We start from the raw sequence: 23,694 nt of genomic DNA on the forward strand, positions 1-23,694 counted from the left end.
TCGCTTGGCCCTGCTGCTGTGCCTAGCAGCCTGCACATATTGGTGCAGAACTTGGTACCAGGGGCAGGTCAGCTGCTCTAGGCAAGACTCTCTGGGGCCAGAGAAAGCTCAGCAAAAATCTCTCCCTAAGCTGGGCATGGTGGCAACACCTGTGGTCTGAGCTACTGGGGAGACTAAGGCAGGCGAGTCTCTTGTGCTCAGGAGTTCAAGGCCAGCCTAGGCAATGGAACGAGACCCCGTCTCAAAAATAAAACAATAAGTCCCTCCTGTTGACAACGGCCTACATAAACTGTGTGGGTCTTGGGTCACCCTGGGGTGGCTTCTGCTCTCCCTCTCCTGCTCCCTTCCAGCAAGCCAGCAAGCTGTGCCCCTGCAGGAACTTGTTGCCCCTTTGAAAACTGAGCTGCACTGGCCCTCTCAGAGCCAGCTGTCATGTGAGGAGCTGTGTCTCTTAGATACCGAAGCCACGAGCCATAGTAGGCAAAGAGGCTGTGCCGAGGACCTTCACTGGGCCCTAGGTCTCTGGTGCATCAGTGTAGCCTCTGAATCTCCCGACTCGGGGTGCCCAGTACTTCCACTTGACTCCCAAAGGCATGCCCTGGTCCAGACCTGTAACTCCGACCTTGTTGGTGCTGATTGCAGATCCCTTTGGAACCTTAGACCCTTTCGGAAGTGGGTCCTTCAATAGTGCTGAGGGCTTCGCTGACTTCAGCCAGATGTCCCAGGTAAAGCCCCTCCCACGGAGCCCCTGCCTCTGCCCGTGTCTTGTGCCTCTTGGTGCCGTGTGTATTTCGCAGTGTGTGATGTCACGTATGTATTTCCCTAGCCCCTCGCAAGCTCTGAAATGGGTCCTCACGCCAGGCGGGGAGTGAGCAGGTGGAGCCTAGAAAGCACCCCTGATGGGCGTCGGGTGCATTTCCTTCCCTCCTTGGGAAGCTGGCCGAGCCCCAGGTTCCTCCCAGTGGCTTGGATGCCATGGCTGCCCCTGCTTCCACTGGCGACTGAGTGTCAGATCGCAGATCATGAGGTTGTCACCTCTGTGGCCACACAGGAACTCGAGAAGGCATTAGGCACATAGTCCCAGGAGGGTTGTGGGCAGCAGGCCCGAGGCGTGACGAATGTGGAGCTGCCGGGACACATCTCCTGAGGGTGCTGGAAAGTGAGGGCCAGGCTGTGGACACACACAGCTGAGTACTGAGCTGTTCAGCAGGGCAGCAGGAACGACACTATGGTATCGAGTCGTGAGATGTATCGTCAGCTCTAAGCACAGCAGCCGTGAGGGCGGCGGCCTGTCCCTGGACCCCTGTGGGCCACAGCGTGCAGGCTCCCTGCCGTGGGGCTCTGCTGTTTTCACACGTCTCACGGATTTTTACCGAATGCCTGCCCAGGTACCATGAGCACTCCAGGAAGAGGGAGGTGACCACAAACAGAACCCTCCTAGGGACCCCGTCCCAGTTGGGGAAGACTCGTGAGCCAGATGGTGGTGAGGCGGATCAGGGTGGGGAATTTCATCCCGAATGACCAGACCCATCCTCTGTGGGTGCTGCCAATGATGTGTAGGAGGCAATGGGTGGGAGTACGGTGGTCCCTCGGTGTCCATGGCCAGTGGCCCAGCACTTCCTCAGATACCAAAGCCTGCAGATGCTCGAGCCCCGTATGTACCACGGCGTAGTATTTGCATAGAAGCTGCACGCATCCTCCTGTAGACTTGGGCAGTGTGCGTGCTCTGGCCTCGCAGCACTGGGCCTGTCCAGGGAACCGTGATGAGGAAAGAAGCCTGTGCTGCTTCAGTACAGACACAGTTATTTTTCGGGTACTTTTGATCTGAGGTTAGTTGGTTGAATCTGTGGATGCAAAACCCACAGATGTGGATGGACATGTGAAAGGCCCCCAGTGTGGGCTCCCCGTGCTCCCCACAGCCCTGGGCCGGACGCCCCACTGAGCCGGCTCCCCCGAGTCCTGGCTCGCTGGCTCAGTGCTCACTCAGCTAGTGGAGCAAACAAGTCTGGTGCCGAAAGCTTGTGGTTGGCAGCAGCAGCAACAGTGTGTGATTGTGGCACAGGGCTTCCGAGAAGCACTTAAGGTTCTATTCAGGTTTTCAAAGAAAGGTGTGAGCGTGAACTGGCAGCAGGGCCAATCCAGCCCAGGCCGGAGGCGGAGGGTGTGCCTACACTCAGGAGCTGGTCGCAGGGCACCCAGTGGCACTGGTGCTGGGTTGCAGCTGTGTCCTTTTGATGCAAGGAGGGGAGAGCCACTGTCCCTCACACTGCAGTGTTGTACACCTAGTGGAGTTGGCCGAGGGCCCCGGGCAGTGAGTGTGCCCCTGCCACTGCTCTTTTCTTGGTGGCTCTTACATGTGCACCCAGCCCCTGGAAACCTACTCCCAAGTCAGAAAACTCCTGCCACATGGTGGCAGCAGTCTCAAAGGAAGGGGTCCAGGTTGTCTTCTCAGGCCGTCCCCACTGGGCCTCTCTTCCTGAAGGAGGTAGCTCCAGAGAAGGAGACTTGGGACCCTCCTTCTCCATCCTCAAGGTCAGTACCAACAAATGGCAGCCAGCAGTGGCCTGAGCTAGGACAAGGACAAGGGCCCCCAGCTGACTGTTTAGCATGAGTGAGGACCCCTGTTTTAAGATGAGTCCAAGCCAAAAGCCTTGTGGACAGTACTGCAGTGGCCAGAGGGCAGCCGGCCCGGAGGGGCTCTGGGCCTGGATGGCAGCATGGCCTGTCCAGTCACTGAGCCCGGCCCTTCCCTTTTTCTCTGCCCATCCCTTTCTGACCTAAAAAAAAAAATTGCACTTTCCCCTTCTGATGATCTTCCTCCCCTTGCTGCGTACCCTGGAGTCAGGCTGTCCCCACACATGTGCAGTTGTGATTTAGTCAGTCCCACTTCCTGTTCTTGGCGCCAGGCCAGGACAGTTGGACTGGACCGTGGAAAATTGGTGTCCCGTACTAGATTGTTTTGTTTCCACCGTTCCGTTGGCTCCTGATTTCATGACACTTGTACAGCTAAATCCTGTCCTCAGAGCTGTTTTTCCTTTTGGTTACCTTTTGGTTTTTCAAGAACAACATCGGGTATATAAATAAAATGCTGAGGGAAATGAAAGTAAAGTGGCAAGAAGGGTCCTTTTTTTAAAAAACCTTTCTTAAAAAAAAAGAAAAGAAACAACAGTGCCAGCTTTTCCCCACCTGAGCAGGGCGGGGGTGACACACATGGTGCCCACCCCCAGGGTCCTCCCCCCACTTGGCTCCGCCGTGGGGGCGGGGCAGTTCCTCCAGCAGACTCCCGCCTGCGCTCAGTGGAGAGCCCCCGCCACCCCAAGAGGTTTTCTAGACAGTATTAAGTCTCAGTGACATTGGCTTGCTTTAGAAGCACATTCTCCAATGTAAGTTTTCAGAGAGCATTTAAAAATAAGTAAATAACTTATTTATTTTGCCCTCTTTCCCTATCCACACCCCAAAAAGCCACTTACAAAATATACGGATGGTTGTGAGCCCATTTTTAGTGACTTTTCTTCTGGGTTTTTGTTTGGTTTTGTTTTTGCGGTGCTGGGGCTGGAACCCAGGGCCTCACACATGCCAGGTGAGCGCTCTGCCTGAGCCTCACCCCCGCCGTCTGCAGCTGTTTTTAAAGTCGGGCCTTCGTGTTTCTGGCAGCTTTACAAAAGCTCCGAGCCGTTTGCAGTGAAACAAGCAGTTCTTGAAATGGTGAACCCAGAACTGTCTCTCTCAGTGCTGCTGTTCACAGTGGCCTCTCTGTCTCTTAGATTGAAAGCACACCTCACCCCTGCCTAGCCCAGAGAGCCCCGACAGCCCTAGGAAACCTTTCTAAAAATAGTGACTTTCCTTGAAGTGACTGCCCGAGTAGGAAAGAGTGGAGTCCCCAAGGAGACTTCTTGGGAAACCTGAAGTCATGAAAGCTGGGATTCGGAAATGACGCAGGCGCTGGGTGTTGGGTGGGATCTAACACTGTGGTAGGGAGCCAGGCAGCACTTCTGCTGGAGCCTGTCCCCTTGGAGGGAACTGATTGGTTCAGTGGGTTTAAACCCAAACCGGGAGCCAAGTCTGTGTAGCCTAGGGTCTCAGCCAGCCTGGGAGTCAGGCAGCCTTGGTTTCAGCGTGTCCCCAGATCTCACCATTAATGAGCTCAGGGCTTAGCACACCCTTTAGTCACCCAGGGCCTGGTGCACAGCCCCCAAGTGGGAAGGCTCACCTCGGTCATGGTGAAGCCCGCCCAAGCCCCCTGCACCACCCATGGCCAGGGACTCTCGCTGAGTTGGGAGAAACAGGTCAGAAGACAGTGCACACTGCAGGGTCCCTCGACCTAGAGACCCACACCCACTCTGCACCCCTCCCCCTGAGCCACTGCTTCCCAGCACCCAGGACAAGAACTGTGGTCTCTGTGTGGGCCTCATACTGCTCACTCCTCCTTCTGCTAAGAAAATGGTTTTAATTCCTGCCTGCCTGCTCCAAAGCCATGAAACAAAGTGGACCTGGGGCCTGTGGGTGTGCTCTGATGATGGGGGGGGAACACCAGCAGGTGGCCAATGCGCCCTTTCTATCTCCTCCGCCCCCTCCCATTCTTCTCTATAGACCCTAGACAGCCCAGTCAAAAAATAAGCCCAGGACGGCATTGCCCACTCTCGCCCTACCTGCTCTGGGCCAGGCTCTCCTGTGAGCAGGAGGCAGTCCAAGTAAGGTGTTTGTAGCAGACGAGCCTTCTCTGATTCTTTTTTATATTGACAGAGCTAGGGATCACACCTAGGGCCTCATGCATGCCAAGCAAGTGCCCCACCACTGAACCATATCACTAGTGCCAGACTTCTCAGATTCTTGCAGGCATTGAAAGAAACTCTGTATAGCAACTCAGTTCACAATAGCTAGACTATGGAACCAACCTAGGTGTCCCTCATAGATGAATGGATAAAGAAAATGTGTTATATATACTCAATGGAATATTACTCGGCTTTAAAGAAGAGTGAAATTATGGCATTTGCCAGTAATGGTTGGAGCTAGAGAATATCATGTTAAGCAAAATAAGCCAATCCCACAAAACAAAAGGCTGAATATTTTCCCTAATATGCGGATGCTAATTCACAATAAGGTGGGGGGCTCTAGGGAAGAATAGTGTTACCTTAGATTAGAGGGAGTGATGGGAGGGGAGAGGAGGGGATGTGGGGATAGGAAAGAAAGCAGAATGAAGCAGACATTATTACTATGTATATATGTGATGACTACATGACCAATACGTTTCTGCAGAAAAATGAGAAGTTATATCCCATCTACGTATGATATATCAAAGTGCATAAATGCATTCTAATTAAATAATAATAATTAAAACAAATGAAAAAATTTAAAAAAAGAAAAGAAACTCTGTTCCCTTTCCTGTGCATGGCATAATACAGGAGTCCCCCCTTAACCATGGGGCAATCATCCCCAGACCCCCAGTGGATGCCTGAGACATGGGCAGGACCAGGCCTTGTACATGGTGTACTTCCCCCTCACACACCTGATGAAGTTTGCTGTTACCAATTAGGTGCAGTAAGAGGTTAACAACAATAATTAGTAATAAATGGCCTTAACGATGTGCTGTATTAAAGGAGTTTAAAACTTATGAATCGTTTATTTCTGGAACTTTTGATGACTGTTTTGGAGCCCTAGGTAACTGACACTAAGGAGAATGATCCAGGGAAGGGGACCGCTGTGGTGGCTGTGCTGTCTTTGTCCACTGCCAGCACACACAGCCCAGCAAGATGGCCTGTCATCTTTGTCTCTTAGAGGTGGGGAAACCAAGGCACAGCGTGGTCAGCAGGTGGCAGAGCTGGGGTTTGACCTCCACTCTGACCCCCAGACTCGAGCCTGACTGGGCAGATATTCTGGAAACTCAAGCAACAGATTTTGAAATGAGGCTCACTGCCCTTTGCCCTTACAAGGACACCTGTCCGCAGGGGTGGAGGCCCCTTCTCCCCTCCCTGAGGCCCTGCCAGGCCGACAGCTCTCTTTGCTTGAAGCTGCCCAGCAGGCCCGGGTGCGTTGGTGGGAGATGGATCTAAGGGTGGCAGCCCTCGCTTTCTTTAGGAGGAGCAGGAGGTGCCTTCTCCTCCTCCCCACCCCTCAGCTGGCTCTGTACCCTGCCCTCACCCATGTGTGTCCTCCAGGGGCCTTTGGTTGGGGACAGTCTGACCAGAGAGGACGTGGGCAGCCAAGGACAGTGCCAGGCGCCCTGGCCTGGGAGGTCGAGGGTGCAGACTCCAGCCCAGCCCACACTGCCCCGCTGTGTTTGGGCAGCTGCCTCAGTTTCCCTGTGTGTAAGTGGAGGTGGTGGCAGTAGAAGTCCCTCCCAAGGCCACTGGGAAGATGAGGTGAGATCAGCAGAGAGCTGAGGGGAGCAGGGAGGGCCCACAGTGGGGGGAGTGAAAATCCTTTTGAGGTGCTTCCTGCTGTGGACCCTGCCACTCACCTGTGGTGGGGGGACCTGGCAGTGGGCAGGGGTGTTGCCCTTAAGACTGCCTGGGCTGGGCAGTCTCGACTCTGTCTCGAGGTTCAGGGGGCACCGTGACTAGATTCTGGTGGCCCCATCTCTGAGTAGGTGCTGAAGGCTGAGGTGGCACCTCTTCCTGGACAGGTGCTGGAGATGGCGTTGGACCCTCCTCCCCAGTTCTCCAGCCATTGCTGGGTCTGGGTTTTCCAAGGAAGCCGGGGAGTGCCCCTTGGTGCCCCCGTGCCTGTCCCAGGCTGCCCCGCTGGCTCCGTGTCTCCCGCCAGGGCTCTGCTGCCCCCACACGCTCCTCTTTTCTGTGCCCTTCCAGGGTGACGTTATCATTTTACCTCTTTCTGCCAGTTCCTCCTGTTTCCTGTCAGTAGTGGCTCTCTGTGTCCTAGGCTTTCCTATTTTATATTTTATTTATTTATATTTCAAGGTATTTTTATTTTTCAGTTATTTTGTACTTAGTAAGAATGCATTATTTTCTGTATTAGTAAAACTGTAGTTGTTTTCTATTTTACTGAACGTTTAGTTGTTTTGCTGGTTCTCACTACTCCCAGTAGAAAGCCATCTTCTCTGGCCTGGGAAGCCCCGGCTCCTCCTTCACACACAGGGCTGGGCCGGCCCTCTGTGGCAGGGCTCGACTGACAGTCTGTCAGGCACAGTTCATGGCTGCCCTCTGGTGCTGGCAGGAGCTGGGGTGAGGGCATCATCCCCCCGGAGGCTGATGTTCTGCTGGCTCTCAGCAGCAGGTGACAACCCCATCAAGATGAGCGGTGGGGGCAGGTGCTTGCCCTCAGGCGGGAGAGGCCTGACAGCCTGTCACTACAGTGATGACAGGTGCCCTTTTTGGTGATAGCAGGACACCCCAAACAGGTGCAGTCAGTAAGAAGGGCCCCAGAGAGAGCTGGGGGGGTACGATCAGGGTCTTGCCAGTGTGTGAAGAAGAGGGGCTTAAGGAGGGGATGGGCCAGTGCCCAGGGGAGACGAGTGTGAGCAAGAGCCTGGCCAAATCAGCGTGGGGGACCGCAGGTTCCAGGGTCTGAGGAGGGGTCTTGGGGGATGGAGACCTTCAGGTACAAGGGCAAAGAGCCGGGCATGCAAGGGGGAAGGTGGGCCATGCCTGGAGGAGAGCTTGGGGTACACTGGATGCATCCGGGCCATTGGTGCCAGTCCCCCCCCCACCTACCTGTCATCACCACCTCTATCAACCAGCCGACCTTCACCCCCTCCTATACCTATTTCTACCCCCTCTGTCTCCCCACTTGCCTACGGACTTCTCCACCAACGTCTAACACTGTAAAACCAGGGGGACGTGATCTGATTTGGGTTTGAGGCAGTAGAGCAGAGGTGACCGAATCGGGGTAGAAGCCACAGCAGAATGTGCCAGGCGGTGGAGGAGCAGCAGCATATGGGCAGCCCAGGGACAGAGAGGGGCTGCAGCTCTCTGACCCAGTGCCTAAAGCTGCTGTCACTGGTCAAAGACAATGACCACCCAGGCTGGCTCAGTGGGGAGGCAGCACATGGGGTCTACCCTAGTACAGTCAGCAGAGAGGCAAGGGGTCACCTTGATGAGCATGAGCAGGGGGCCGAGGGGACCCTGTGGGAAAGACCTGACATGGGCCAGGGGATGCTCTTGAATGACGTGAGCCTGCCGAGGAACAGGGCCGCCCTCTGCTCCTTCAACATGTGGTGACTTGCCCTTCACAGGCCAAAGGGCCCCTGCTGTCCAGGGTGGAGGCGAGCAGGGAGCCTGAGAGAGCCCCTGGCCCCCGCAGCCGTGTGCCGCAGCCGGAGGTCAGCGGCCTCAGTGCATGAGCACTCACTGGTGGACACATTGCCTTCCTTTTATTGACTGTTTTGCCTCTCTTTCATGTCCTCTCTTACAGCCCCCAACTTCTGGCCCTTTCACCTCCTCCTTGGGAGGGGCAGGATTCTCAGATGATCCCTTTAAAAGTAAACAGGACACTCCTGCTCTGCCTCCGAAGAAACCCGCTCCTCCGCGGCCTAAACCGCCCAGTGGTCAGTACACTTTCTTCTCTCGCAGCCACCTGCCTGCGGGTACAGGGCGGTAGGGGGACCAGGGCCCCTCTGTTGAACAGCCCAGCGTAGAGCAGAGCCCTCTGGGCAAGAGGGTCCCCCTCCTCCCAGTGGCTGGGTCCCCACAAACATGGTGTATGCGTGGTGCGTGCCTCCCACCGCCTGACCTGTCCCCAGCCTGTGAGCACCTTGGCTTCAGACTGCCTGAATGTCAGTGCCACCAAGATCCTGGCTGTCCCTCAGTAAATAGGCCACAGCAGCACTGGCTGCTGGATCATAGCTGTCCCCTCTACCGCACACTTGCCCAAGTCGGCTCAGGGATGGCCTGTGTGGCTGGAGCACCCCTCACTCCAGGCCTTCCCTGGCTGCTTACGTACAGGTGGGTGGGGAGCAGGGTCTTCCTTGTGAGCGCAGGCAGCACGGCCTGGGCTCCCCTCCACTTCCACCTGAACTCAGTGTCCCCTCCACAGGGGTTTCCTGCAGGCCTTGCGCCACCGGTTTCTCCTAGGTTTGGCCTTGCCTTGCTCTCAGGAGGGGCCCATCCATCCCCACTAGGATGGGGTCTGAGGACTTGTCACTCCTGCTGGGATTGCTCTCATGTCATGGAGTTGAAGTGACAGGCCAGTTTACTAGACGCTGAAGCAGAAAGCTGTCTAAAGCAGAAGGCTATCGTATCGCTTCAATGGCAGAAGGAGTCGCTGCAGTTTCCCAATCCATTTATCCACCCACCATGTTGGGTAGTGCCTGGCCTGGGCCATCTCTGCCATCTCTGCCTTCAGGCAGTCTCCCCCCACCCTCCCTGCATTGTGGGGCCAGCACTCTCCCATGGTCTCACCTTCTGGTTATACCTCTGCTACCAGGCTGCCCCTAGACAGGGCAGGCCTTCCCTCCCCCTCCCCCTCCCCCCTTCACCTTTTCTGTCAATGAAGAGGGAGGGCTCGCCCTTCAGCCCAACCTTGTCCTTCCCCTTGAGTCCATTGTGTGGGCTCCACTTTGAGGCCTGTCCTCACCCTGGCATAGGCCCTCAGGTAGATCTGGTGGGCTCTGCTTGCCCAGCTTGCTAGTTCCATGCAGTCACTGGTCCAAGGTGGGCCAGGCTTCCTGCACGTGATCCCCCAGCCAGTAGAGAGCCAGCCAGGGCTCTCCCTCGGAGAGACAGGGACCCTGCCTTGGTGCCCAGGTCAGTAGCCTTGCAGATGAGTCATGAGAGAACTCTCACCAATGGGCTGTGGGGATTTAGAGTAGATTGTCTGTGAATTGTTTGCAGAAACAAATGGGTAGAGAGGGTTTCTGTGAGCCTCATGTCCAAACATTGATGGAAGGAAAACAAAGACAGCAGATGAGCCCCTGCCACCCAGGAGGGCCACCCGCGTCTTCCGCAGAGGCACTGGCTCACAAGGGACCCTTACAGTGTCCTGAGGGAGAGGGAATGGCCTGAGCCTCCTTACTCTGCCTGAAAGATGGAAGCAAGTGCATGTGTGCACACACACCCACACGCGTGCACACCCGAGCTCACATGTATCCACATGCTCCACACACATGCTTGGCATGTGCACACCCACAGGCACATATTCACATGCACACAATGAATAATGCATGCACTGCCACGCACATTCTCACAGGCACCTGTGTGCGCACACATAATCAAGCAGTGCTTGCGTACAGGTGCAAACAGATGTACATGTGCACTGATATTGATGCACTTGAGCCTGTCTGCCTGTGGGCACATGCGACATTCTGGTTCATGCCTGCACACAGGTGCGCCTCCGTTCCTACTGCACCACACAGTGCTCGAACACACCACTGCACGCATGTCCCACACCCACCCACAGACACACACTCTTCATAGAGTGTGCTTTCTTGCACATGCATGTACATACACAAATTCACATGCATACGAACATACATGCACATGTGTGCAGAACAGTGTTGTTTGTGGGTCCCAAGGAGGAGCTGCCCCCTGATATCTAGCCGGTGCGAGGCTTCGTTTTCAGAGTTTCATGGAAACTGCCACCCCCACCTCTCCACTTACCTGAACCCAGCGCTGGCTCTGCCTTTGAACTTTCCCTCAGTCGTCACCTGCCCTGTGCCTCCCTCTGCCCGCTACTCACCCCACTTGGGTTTCTGCTTTCCGTGTACTGTGGGCTTGGAAAGCAGTCAGCAATGCTGGGTAGAAACTAAGTACTCAGGACCAGGGTGTGGACAACCTCCCTGTACCTGACTTCAGGGTTAAGGCCTTTTCAAGAGCCAGAGCATGATTTGAGTTGCACAGGGGTCTCAGGCTGTCTTAGCTTGGGGCTTTGGGCCACTGTATTTTGTTCTGCGAGGGCCGGGTGCCCCTGTGCCTTCTACAGAAATGTATTAACATCCACCTCAGGAAGCCCTTGCACAACTCTTATCTCCCCAGATCCTAGAGAGCCCCTTGAAATAGGGCAGGCCACATGATGTCCATCTTCCAGAAGAGGAAAGGGAAGTGATAGGTCAGGTGGGCTGCTCAAGGTCACACAGTGAGAGGACAGCAGGGCCATGTCTAGAACTGGTGACCTGTCCTCTCCCCAAACCTCCACCACTCACTCCCATAGAGAGTAGCACATGCAGCCTCTTAGTGCGGGGACACTACAGGATATCCCTGTGGGGGCCTAAGTACCTCTCATCTGATTCTTTTACCCAGAAGCAATGGCTGAACAGAGAAATTCTGCACTGTACATGCTGCTGGGTGGTAGGTACAGACTGTGTGGCGGCTGCTGCTGAGCTTCCAGTATCCTTAGTAATGTGCTTTCGTACTAACCCCTAACAGTGTGAAGGCCACCAGCTGTGCTGGCACACCTGCACTAAACGTGGGACCCATAGTCGACCTGCTCATAAGTCACATTTGATGGGGAAGCACTTGGCACTTTGGGGGGATGCATGGAGTGGGTAGTGGTCAGGGGAGCTAGAACCTGGCTTGCACAGCTCCCTTCCTGCTTCCTGTCCACACTGCACACCCCATGGCTTTTGAGACCCAGGAGCAGCTGGGGACTTAGCTGGGATCTGCAGACAGGGCAGCAGAGGGGCACAGGACCAGGTCCTGCCCTGAGAGCAGGGAAAACACAGGGCGCTTTTCTTGTTTTCTTGGCTGCTTAAGGCAGCAGACAAGCTGATGTCTGCCTTGTTTGTTTATTTGTAAGAAAATAAAGTTGAACCAGGGAATGTGCTTTTCCGCCTTCCTGCTGACCTGGCTTTTCCCACTTGAGGACACCACCTTCACTGTCACGCTCAGGCACCTGGGGCTCTGTAGTGGAGAGTGTTGGCCCCACCGTGGCTGAGTGGGAAGGAGGGCGAGGCTGGTGCACTGCTCCCTGAAGCCCGTGACCCAGCAGAGTTAGACCCTGACCGGGAGTTCAGCCAGAGTGATTCTCCTTACAGCTCACTCACGATATCACCCCTGCACTCCTGGAAACCAGGGAGAGAGAGGAATGGATTTCCCATAATCTCACCATTCTGTATGTGAAATGCAGCTGATGTTGCTACATTCCCACTAAGGCTTTTCCATTTCAGGGGACAAAGAAACCTGGAGGTTTCTAGAACCTTGCTGGGCCTCTGTGCCTCTAAGGGGCTGCTTGCCTCTGGCCTCTGGGCCACCTGTCCCACTAGAGTCCAGAGATTACTTGCTAGGACTGATTTCTGAATGTTGGAATAAGGGCCTCCATGCAAGCTCAAGCCCTGCTGCCAGCTTCCTGCAGGGTTGGGGGAAGTGTCTGAACCGTGCCAAGCCTGTTTCCTCACCTGAACATGGAACCAGTGCAGGCCTGGAAGGTGGGCATGTGAGGAACACGATTTGCATAGTGATGTGTTGTGCACACCAACATCCCCCACACCCACACCAGGGTGCAGGGACCAGGATGCAGCTCTGCCTTTCATGGGCACCTTTCCTGGGAAATGCAAAGGCCAGGTCTCAGGCAGCTTTATACCTGTAGAGAGTTGTGAAAGGGGCCCTTTCCCCCATGAGATTGCAGTTGAGCAGAAATCCTTTCCGTTGGAAAATGTTGGCATACCATGAGTTGAGCTTCAAAGATGGCTTCAGGGTCTGCTCCAGGTCATCACTCATACAGGACCAAAAGCAAGTTTGGGTCTGAGTCACGTGGGGGTTTTTTGGCTCTCTGTCTTGTGTACTAGAGACTGCAGTTTTCAAATTCTGCAGGAGCTGCTTTTGTTTTGTTTAAAGCTCAGTTGAGGTTTAATTGATGTAACAACAAATAGCACCTGTTGCCATGTACAGGTGGATGAGTGTTGGCCCGAAAGGGAATCACCATCGGGACCCCTCCTCCTGGGAGCCTTATCGAGCATCCTTAAGGTATCTTAAAACCAAGGATCCCTCAGTTTGCCAGGTGCTCAGTTCTTTTTCAACCAAGCCAGCGCTCATATTCTCAGGGATCGTTGAGGGTCAGCTTGGGTATCTATGAGCACTAAGTTCTCTGTGCCTGGAGATCTTTTCTAGAAAGGTCTGTCAAGGTATTAAATAACCAGCAGATGTCTGTTTTTGGCCCTGAGAACTGGTTTCTTTGAGGGAGATGCAAAACAGACCCTGCAGGCAGCCCCGAAACCTGTCAGTTAAAGTTAGCGCGCACACACCTCCCCCAGGTAAACAATGGTGTATTTTCTGCAACGGACCGGAGATCGAGATCAGTCAGAACTCACCGCTGAAGAGTTTCTAGGTAAAAGTTGTTGATTTGCAAAGAGAGAAACAGATTTTTTTTTAAGTGCAGGAAACGGCTGTGTGGGCGTCAGTGATTGGGCCTCAGGGCCTCGCTGCGATAGTGGGATCCTGCGACCCAGCCCCACCCTGCCACTTCCTGCCAGCGCAGCCCTGCCTTGCGGTTCCTGCAGCACCCGAGTGACACCAACTAACCAGCCAGTAACCTTTAACCTCTCCTCAATTTAATGATCATTTTATTACTGCTAACAACCTTTTCACCTCCCAGCAAAGCCAGGTGCTGATAGAGTCCCTGTCTTTTTGCCCCCTCTCCACAGTTCTGCTGACCAAGCAGTTAACAGCTGTAACCTAAATAGTACAAGATGCAATTGAACCTGTGTCCTTTTTGATTCAAGTGCTCAGTCAAAACAAGAAAAAAAAAGTCATTTCTCCCCTAGCAAACGCGTCCCCTCCAGTGCCTATGCACGGGATCACACAGGATGGCTATGGGTTCTCTCTGCCCTCGTCATCTTGACCACGTCAGGTAGTAGAGTGGCACACAGGGCACGATCAAGAAGCCCTGAGTTCCTGCATGGCCCCGGCTCCTGCCTGCTCTTGGCTCCTCTCTTCTGAAATCCCAGGCCCAGATCACAACCAGGGTGTTCAAGGACTTCTCCCTGTCCTGTGCCTGTTATGTGCCCGAAACCTCTTGTTTATTGCATAAGATCCACTTTTAAAATGGCATCTCCATTTGAACCATGTGGTTAGCACCTCAGCCTTGAACTTAACTACTTTAATTCCGTTCCCACGATGATCTCAAAGAGATAATTTGGTGGGTACATGTGAAGGTGTAGAAGGGGACAGGCAGTTTCTCCATCTCCAGGAACCTGGAAAGCTCTGGCCTTTCCCTGCCAGCCAGCCAGCCAGGATGGGAGGCTCCTGAGACACCTATGATAGCCAGCCTGGTGGGTACCCCCTTCCACTAGCTCCCCTGCCCCGAGGATTGCTGCTGTTGGCAACCTCTGGGTGGTCTGTCCCAGGGCTGTGTGACTGGCTGGCAGCATGCAGATGAGAGTCAGGGGCACCCTGTCCTGGAGGGCATGGCTCTGAGGAGAGGGAGGGATGCTATTGTCTTTGGAGCCTCTTCTATTCAGACCTCCTGCAGGCAGCTTGCTGTTTACCATGATTAATGTTCTGCAAAGTTGATCGAGTTTGAAAATAGAAGCATTTGCCTGCTTTGGCACACACCCACCTTTCTGCACCCAAAAGGGCAGATTGAGTGGGTGTCATGTGACTCAACTGTCACCTGGGGTGCCAATGCCCAGGCTTGGAGTCCCAGAGCAGTGGGATCAGGACTCAGCCAGCCAGGTGCCTAGGGGCTTGCAGTTGGGATACAAGCCAGAAGGACAGGACTCTTGTCCTGCATTTGAGCATGGGTGTGAACGACAGGAGTCGCCACTCTGCCCCAGTTCACCCCAACCCCGGGCTGCCTCCAAGGCCGGGGTCTCCCTTCTCCAGCCTGCCCAGCCCCTCGCTTGGCCGAAGCTCCACCTGTGGTGCATTCCCTGCGCCTTGGCCTGCGGCTTCCCAGCCTCCCTGCCTTTCTGACAGGATGAATTGGGACTTTTATTTTCCATTGCTCACGCTTGGAGCACCCAGTCAATGTCCCCTCCTTCTGCCAAAGCAAACTGCAAGACACACGTGCATGTGATTGACAGAGGACATCACGTGCGATTGACAGGCGAGCTGGCTGTAGGGAGTGAGAGTGGAAGCACTCTCTGCCAGGCTCAACTCCACTCCTTCCCAGTGTCCCCACCCACAGGAATTCCTGGTGGCCTCAGCACCCTACTTTCTCCCTTCCACTCCTGGGCATGCAGACCCGCCACACACACCGAATTCTGTGGCAGTTTTGTTAAATGTGGCCACAGTGCATCCCTGCCATTTGCAAAGGTGGCATTCTGGCAACTTTGGCACTCTCAATAAGGAGGAACAAAGCCCGGGCTCAGACAGCCCCTGTGGCTGTGCACAGCAAGTGCAGACGCAGGGCTCCCCCCACCTGGCGGGTAAACAGATAACATCCCCCACCCCCGGAAAGCCCCTCGCTCCAGCAGAGGCTGTCAGAGGTGCCCATCAAAGAGCAAATGTGACTTTTCAAACCCCAAGTTGGGAGACCTGCCAGTCTAAGTTCAGTGATGAAAACAGACTCGTAACTTATAAATCCATTCACACACCATGGGGTGCCACGCTGGGCTCCCCTCCTCTAGGCTACTGCAGCCCTTCAGGCAGGTGTCATGGAGATGTCATGGTGCCTTCAGGGGACCCTCTAGATAAGTGTGTTTCCCACTTCAGATTCCACTTGTCTTTGCAGACCCCAGAGGTGTGGCTACTCTGTCCCCTTTTTCTCCATTCTTCCGATGTTAGAATGACACTGCACCCGTGGGGCTTGCTGGCCCGGTGAGTTCCCTGACCCCTGCCCACCTCACGCCCCTCACAGGAGGAAAACACCAGGAGTGTGTGGATACGAGTAAATATTTATTCAGCTTTTCTCCAAAGTTCAGAACCAAACCTCTTCCTGTTCCCCTCAATGCATTAAGCAGGTTTCTTAAAATTCAGTAAATATTTTTAGTGGAAAATCTCAACACTGTGATCGCGGGGACCTCAGATTTTTATCTCCAGGGCTGTGCTGCCTGGCACCACTTTGATCTGGGTCTGCCATCTGCGCACATCTGCATGGCGAGGGCACGGGCAGGGCTGGTGCTGCAGGACTCCTCGCCCGTGAGCCCGTTACCTGGCCTGTGTGTCACGTTTTTCAAATTGACTTTCCCTACTCGATGGGAGCCAGAGGGAGACACTGAAATGTGTGGGTGAAAAGCGGTCCTTTTCAGGAAAATCCCCAGTGATTGCAAATTATAAACATTATACATTGGACAAACCTTTTCTCTCTCTGTCCCCTCTCCTCCCAGTTAAGCTGTTCTGCTGGCAGGCTGCGGAGGGAGGAGCTGACATGGTGTGTCCCCACACCCAGGCCACAGCTGCCCTGTGTGGTGTAACTTTGAGAAACCTGGCAGATGTGTGGGCATCCTGCTTTGTGTAGGACCAGATGACGGTTGTCTTGTGTGGGGCACATGACAATTGTGTAGATTCCGTGTTATGTGGATTCACAACAGTTGTGAGGGCATCCTGTATTGTGTCAGATGCATGACAGCTGTGTAGGTGTCCGTGTTGTGTGACATGCATGACAGTTGTGTATAAAGCCTGTGTTGTACAGGATGAGTGGCAGTTGTGTAGATTCTGTGTTGCATGGAATGAATGACACTGCGTGGGCATCCCGTGTCCTGAGGACGGAAGACAGCTGTGCTGATGGGTGTCTGTTGTGCAGGATGTGACAGTTGTGTGGTGTCCTGGGCTGGGAGGGATGGCGGTTGTTGAATGTCCTGTGTTGTGGAGGATAATGACCGAGGTGGCGCAGCAACCCTGGCCACAAACTTGTGTTTTTGTTGTTGTTGTTGTTTTGGGGGATTTTGATGTTGTTTTATTTATCTTTCGTTTGCAGAACTGCATTTTCCAAATTGTATGAACAGAACCCAGAAATTGTCTGATTAGAACACTCTTTTGTTTTGATATTTCCATAAATCAAATGGAGACACCCAAATCACCCAGAGCCTTCACGCTCCTCTTGAGGCAAGAATATTAAGCTAGAAAATCGCCCTCCTTCCAGAATGTCCAAGGCCACCTCCCTTAGCAGGTGTGGGGATCTCTGGGACCCTTCAGGTGGGTCCGTAAAAAGTGAGATGGACAAGGCAGAAAGCCAAGCTGAGCTGCCACCACCAGGCGTCCACTTGATCCCGTGTGCTGGGTGCATGTCGGCTCCAGCACTTGGAGAAATAGAATCAAAGAAATTTCTACCAGGGTGGAGCCGGTCACCAAATAAAATTTTTTTTTTCACAGCACACACTGTGGTAAACCATTCGGTTCATATTGTTTTTGCCGAAGTCAGTCCTGTGTGTGGTTTCGGTACACCGCTTGGGTAACTGTTGAAACTGCTGTGGTTTGAAAATAAGTTCTATTTTGCCTTTCCTTCAATCTTGTACTCCTCGGCCCGGGTGGTGGAGGATCACTGGGGTAGAGAGCCAGCAGCCCTGGGCGGGGGTCTGTCATTTCATTTACCTGAACCTGACTGGCTGTGGCACCAGGTGGCTCCCACTGCAGACCTCTAGGAACGATGAGCCCAAACCGCATGCTGGGTATCAAAGGTGACTTCTCACCCCTTCGATTAAACAGACATCGTGACCATCTCTCCTGACTCCTGAAACCTGGAGGAGCCGTGGAAAAGCAATAGGAATTTTCTTCTCAGGGATCTGGGGGTCCTTTAAAGTGAATTTGTCACATTTGAAGTAAGCTCCACCTCAGAAAATCGAAAAAATGATTAAGGAGTTAGCAGAAGTGGTTACATAAAAGCAGGAACTGGACCCAGAATGTTTGAAAAGTACAATTGCTAAAAATAAGTTGGTACGCAAAGTGGGAAGTTTGGGCCTAGGGCCGTGCTGCAGGAATGGGGCACTTCTTTGCCCAAATCACAGGCACGGAGGGTCAAAAGCCAGACCCGCGGTTCTAGCAGCCGTGCCCAGTACTGCCTTACGCTGAAGCACCAAAACAGACGCCTGAGAGAAGACCGTTTCTTGTTGTCCCCCCCCCTCTGAAAACAAGAGCGAGCAGTTAATGTGCCTGGTTTCGTATGAACACAGCCACGATTTCTAAATAACAACGGTTTCGGCAACAGGGCAAACCAGGCGCAGGCGATTCTTGGTGTGAATGATGCTTTTCATCTCTGATAATCTCTCTGCTCGTCAAAAACCTCAGCTTCAAATCGTAGCAGGCTGGATTCTAAACTGCCCCTCCCAAAAAACCAGTTTCTGTTTTTAAATCCCCCAAACCAGGGAAGGAAGAGGTCTTCTTTACTGAAAAGAAGAAAAAAAAAGAAAGCTGAGAACTGACTGGTTTATTTCTATATTCTGTTCGTGGTGCTCGCTCTCCAGGGCCTGGCTGGATCCCCTCCTCTTACACCCCTGCTCAGATGTTTGCAGACCCACCCAGGTGATCAGACCCTGCAAGAAACGCTCTTGAGACTCTGATCAGCATCCACCCTGGGCTCGCTGCGGTGCCCCGAGGCTGCACTGCACCCTGTGGCTTTCAACCTGCACCCAGCAGTGCCCGATTTTTCCTGTGCCCAGACTTTGCCATGTAGGGCACACCACTTCAGTGTTTGAGCAGTGACCAGCCCCAGCATGCACCAGTCAATATTGCTGCATCCCACAGACAAGGAAGGCCACTAGCTTTTTTCCTTCTAGTCCCTAAAGGGCCCCGGGTGGGCACTTGACCCTCCAGGATCTGCCGCAGCCCATCATGAGCTGAGCTCTGGCTGGCTGGAATGGGGCGCAGGGCAGCATTTGCTGGTACCTATGGCGCTGAACCTGGCTCTTACGAAGCTGAGCTTCAGACATGCCAGAGGCCGGTGCAGCAGGAAGTGGACAAGCAGTGGGGGGATCGTGGAGCGGGGAATTGAGCCCCTGAGGGGGCAGGGGATTTCCAGGTGAAAGGAGAGGCCGAGCAACTTGGGGGAGGTACGAGAGGCTGGCCAAGCTGGGTGGCAGCATGGCGGGCAGATAGCTGGGCAGGGCCATGCCACAAGGTCCATGGACACTGCAGGCGTCGTCCCTTCCCGGTGCAAACCTACAAGTGCAGGGCCAGGTGCAAGCCAAACCTGTGACCCCTCCCTTAGGACGCTGGTGCAGACTGTGGACTTGGCGGGTCCTTGCTGCCACTGGAAGCTGTGCAGGTTAGGCCCCCTGTCACCCCGAGTCTGTTCAGGCTGCCGTGACAAAGTGCCCCAGGCTGGGTGGCTTAAACTGCAGGTGTTCACTGCTCACTGATCTGAAGGACGCAAGTCCAGGATCAAGGTGTCTGCAGGGTGGTTTCTTCTGAGGCCTTTCTTTGGCCTTCTGTTGTCTTCGTATGGTTGTTCCTCAGCGCATATCTGCGTCCTAACCTCCTCTTAGGAGGACACCAGTCAGATTGGGCTACAGCCTGTCCCAGTGACCTCGGTTTGACTCAGTTACTCCTTTAAAGACCTGTCTCCAAAGATGGTCCTATTGGGAGTCGGGGCTTCAGTGTACAAGCTTGGAGGAGGGCACGGTTTGGCCCACTCCTGCCCTTGGGTTAGGAAACAGGCTGGGCAGAGGCTCTGCAGCTCCTCATGGCCCTCCAGGGCCACACCAGGTCCTGCCTCAGGCCTGGGAGCCCCCACCCCAGAGCTGTGACTGTGTGTGTTCAGGGAGGCGTCCTGAGGGCTTCCCTCATGTGCTGATGGCCTGCAGTGGTGCTCACGTTCAGGGAGCATTCGGCAGAGCCAGGAAAGAAGCCCCGGGCTGGAGGTTACTGGGAAGGAGGCTCTTGGCTCTTCATCAGGAGATGAGGCTAGGAAGAGAGGTTGATAGGGTCACTGGGGCCTCCCCATATGCCACAGGGGAAGTGTAGCCCCGAGGCAGTGCTGGGGCGGCAGGGCTGGGGCACGGGGTTGCATTTTATAAAGCTTCATTCAAAGCCAGGGCCTGAGGCAGGAGGATTGAAGTTTTGAGTCAGTCTGGGCAACTTAGCAAGATAAGGTCTCAGAAAAAAACAAGGATAGGAGGATTGGGGTGGAGAGCACTAGCCTAGCACCTGGGAGGCCCTTGGTTCAATCCCAAGTGCCACCAAAAAAGAAAGTTTCATTCAACCAGGGGCATTTTTTCATCAGCCAGGCCTATTTGTGGCAGTAGGACCCAGGGGCGGACAGCAGGACCCTCAGCATCATGGAGTGGCTGTTCTGTGGACAGGGAGAAAATACACACATTTCAGCATCCTGTGGGAACGTCAAGGGCTTTAGAGGAGCAGGTGGGGAGGGGTCCTGCAGAGCGTCTCTGCCAGGTGGTATTTGGCCTGGCGAACTCTGCAGGAGACCAGAGCTGGATGGGGCAAAGCGGTGGCCAGCAGGGAGGGACAGTGAACAAGGCTGGCATGTCATGTCAGGCAGTGGGGAGCCATGGAGAGACCTAAAAGGCTGCTTTGTGGGGTTGACCTGCCTCGCAGGGAGGGGGAGGGGAGGAGCCAGAAACCAGCAGGGGAGGGGTTCTCCAGGTCTGGGGAGGGCTCAGGGTGCATGGATGAGGACGGAAGCCCCTGGGGTGTCCCCAGCTCCCCATTGCTCTCAAGGGCACAGCATGGTGTTTAAAAGTGCTGGGCAGGCTGCATACGCCCTTCCCACACCCGTTGCCTCCCGTCCTCTCCCCTCCAGTGCCTGAGGTCCTGCTGGCCTTGGTTTGCCCATTGGCCCTTCCCTTAGTGCAGGGAGTGGGCCCGCTGGGGGAGGTGACCTCCAGGGAGGCAGTTCTTCAAGGCCAGCAGGACAGGACAGGGAGGCTGTGACTGGACCAGGTCACAGAGATCTCTGCAGCCCTGGGAGCTCAAGGTGGGGGAAGAGGAGGAGGAGGAGGAGAGGGCAGAGAATGGACCAGAGCCCAAGGCCAACCAGGCACGTGGGGATAGAAGAGAAGGAAGGAAGCCCAGGGAGTGGGGACCGCCTGGAAATCAGGTGCGTGGACGGGCCAGCCCTAATACTCACTGCCCAGGGTGGCACGGCACGCTCTGGGCCAGGGTCTTGGTGGACTCGCCCATTCACTGTGGCCAAGGCTTGGTGGGGGGCCTTCCTCCTACGTGGTCCTGGTAGCTGGCTGAATTAATGAGGGCCTCGGGGGTGGGGGACGAGCTAGTGCCAGGCTGCACCCTCGCCTTTCCCTGACCATGTTGGTTCTGAGGATGCCCCAGGGGGCAGTAAGATGGAGATGCCAGTCCAAAGTGGCACTCCCTCTGACCCTGCACTCCACTTCCAGAAACATCCATAGATGGACTTACTGGGGGTATTGGGGAAATAATGAGAACCTGGAAAGGCCTCCAGTGGTGCCAGGCAGGGGCTGGGCTGGGCCTAAAGGTGACCTGGGCAGAACCCTGCAGGGCCAAGGGTGTGGAGGGGCCTGTTCTCAGGCCCAGGGCGGGCTGCCCATGAGCGAGTGTCTTTGAGTCCTTCTGTAGAGACCATGAGAAGGGAACTGTGTCTCTTGAGTATGCAGAAAGAAACCAGCCAGCTGCACTGTGGGCAGTGAGCAGGGCAGGGTCCTCCGGGGTCCAGCTGTTGATGCTCACACTGGCTTCCCTCGGCCCCACCCCAGACATCCTGATGCCATCCCTGTGAGTGTGAGATCTAACACATTTGACAGGCTCAGAATCCTTGCCCATTTCTTGTCTCCTGGCCAGGGCACCGGCCTTCCTGTGACTTGTTTCTCTGGGCATCACCCTTCAAGCTGAGGATAAAGCTGAGGTACAACTCGGGGCCCAGAAGTTGGATATTACAGTTGCCAATTTCTGGTTGGCTCAGAACTGCCCAGTCGCTGGATGAGTAATGTTTCCAGAGAGAGGTTGTGCGGGGTTCCCACCTGCTCTCAGATGTGTGGAGTACGTGTTGTATGCACCAGGTGGGGCGGTAGTGGCCTCCAAGTGGGGAGCAGACCCTGCTGTGTCACCTCGATTGACCCCCCTCTCCTCACTCACTGATAAGAAAACTGAGGCCACTTGGGCCTTGGGTGCTTGTCTTCTGTAAGTCCCCAGGGATAAAGGGAGCAGATGCAGACAGTGACCCTGGAGCCCTTAGGAATGGTTTGGGACCCTCAGAAATGTGACCTGGGTGGTTGGTGCGCTGGGAGGGCAGAGGGGACGGCGTTGGGGCTGGAGGCTGGTGGAGCTTGCTCTGCAGGGGCCAAAGACAGGTGTCCCTGGGCTCAGGTGCTGCAGGGAGCAGGTGCACCTGGGGAGCAGGGTATTCCCTGGACCTGGACTGGCAGCCAAGTCCAAGGTCAGCCATGGACCATTCAGGCAGCTCTTGGTTTCTCTTTGAACATGAACTTTGAAACCACGAGGGCCAACATGGGCCGCTCAGTTGACAAACTGGAGTTGTGTTGAGTACCGTTGAGCCTCCAGCCTGTGGTGCCGCCCCTGGGACCGGGTGGAACACCTGCTCCTCCGGATGCTCTGACCAGCTGGGCACCCATTGGGCAGCTAGAGCAGCGTAGGCAAGGACTTTGAGTTGGCCTGGTCTCTACACCCCGGGTCTCATCACATGGGGCCTCCTGTTGCCACGCAGGACTTGAGGGGCCTCTGGTTTGGGTGTTCTGGCACGTTGGCAGGGACCACTGGAGGTGCCTCCTGCCCTCAGGCTGCATCCTTCAGGTGGTCCCATGGCTTCAGACCCCTCTCTGCCCCCTTGCAAGGTGTGCATTGGTGGGACCCAGGCACCCTAGTGTCATCTGCTGGGCAAAAGCTCAAGAAGACCCCAGAAAACTCACTGGAGCCTCTAGCACCAAAGGGACAGAAACAGGGACTGAAAAAAATCAATCCCAGGACAGTAGAAGGGGTCATCGATGAGCTGCCCCCAGGCCCCTCTAAGTGGCTGTGCAGTCGACCCCCTGCACTGCGGGGTCTCTCCCCCTCTGTTGGGAGCAGCTTGCAGTGTGGTTTTCTACTCAGCCACGACTTATTTTTTTTTTTACTCAGTATGATAGACACACATTGTTACCTCACTGAAATGAATCTCTTTGAAACACGCCTGCATATAAACTTTCTTTTTAAATGTGCTTCTTTATTTCAAATTGCCACACAGTAATCGTCCATGTTTATGGGGTACAGTGTGACATTTCAGTACATGACACATTGTGTAACCACCAGGTCAGGGCATTGGCCTGTCCGCTGCTTCATTTAGTCTTCCTTTGTGCTGGGAACATTCAGGATCCTCTTTGTGAGCTATTTTGAAATATGTGATTAGTTGTCAGCCATCTTCACCCTGCTGCGCTGTAGAACCCTAGACTTACCCCTCCCATCCAGTGCATGCCTGTAACTACTAACCGTCTGCATGTAGACCTAGACAACTCTGAGTCTAGCTGTTGTGTGTGTGTGTGTGTCACTCACGATCTTGCTGAGACCCTGCCCGGGGGCCGGAGCTCAGTAGTGGAGCGCTTGCCTGGTCCAAGCAGGCCCCGGTTCCCCAGGGCTCATCCCCTGTGCTGGACTCCCAGCTCTCCCAGAGGGGCAGAAGGGCCCCACTGAGCCCTTTTCTCTGTCCGTGGTGAGTAACTTGTGTTTTTCTTTTCTTCTTTTTTTTTGTTTTTTTTGTTTTTGTTTTTTGTTTTCTCCTGAACTTTCCAGGTAAAAGTACACCTGTAAGCCAGCTTGGTTCTGCAGACTTCCCTGAGCCCCCCGATCCATTCCAGCCACTCGGGGCTGACAGCGGCGACCCCTTCCAAAATAAAAAGGGGTTTGGGGACCCGTTTAGTGGAAAAGATCCATTTGTCCCCTCCTCTTCAGCTAAGCCTTCTAAGGCCTCTTCCTCGGGCTTTGCGGACTTCACCTCTGTAAGTTG

The 23,694-nt window shown here is 54.6% G+C and overlaps 1 protein-coding gene across 8 annotated transcripts in view; it reads left to right on the top strand.

The window, feature by feature from the left end:
• Positions 1-23,694, top strand: part of Eps15l1 (epidermal growth factor receptor pathway substrate 15 like 1) — a 103,013-nt gene that overhangs the window by 73,663 nt on the left and 5,656 nt on the right. For 3 of the 8 annotated variants that reach the window (XM_076846671.1, XM_076846653.1, XM_076846681.1), the window contains 4 exons: positions 643-725; positions 8,371-8,503; positions 11,193-11,240; positions 23,481-23,686. In XM_076846671.1, the coding sequence (XP_076702786.1) occupies positions 643-725; positions 8,371-8,503; positions 11,193-11,240; positions 23,481-23,686 (470 nt within the window). Of the gene's footprint in view, positions 1-642; positions 726-8,370; positions 8,504-11,192; positions 11,241-23,480; positions 23,687-23,694 lie in introns of those variants that run through there. The other 5 variants (XM_076846662.1, XM_076846692.1, XM_076846711.1 and 2 more) reach the window with 5 other exon arrangements.

The sequence above is a fragment of the Callospermophilus lateralis genome, chromosome 1 (genome assembly GCF_048772815.1).
Source record: "Callospermophilus lateralis isolate mCalLat2 chromosome 1, mCalLat2.hap1, whole genome shotgun sequence".
Lineage (NCBI taxonomy): Eukaryota > Metazoa > Chordata > Mammalia > Rodentia > Sciuridae > Callospermophilus > Callospermophilus lateralis.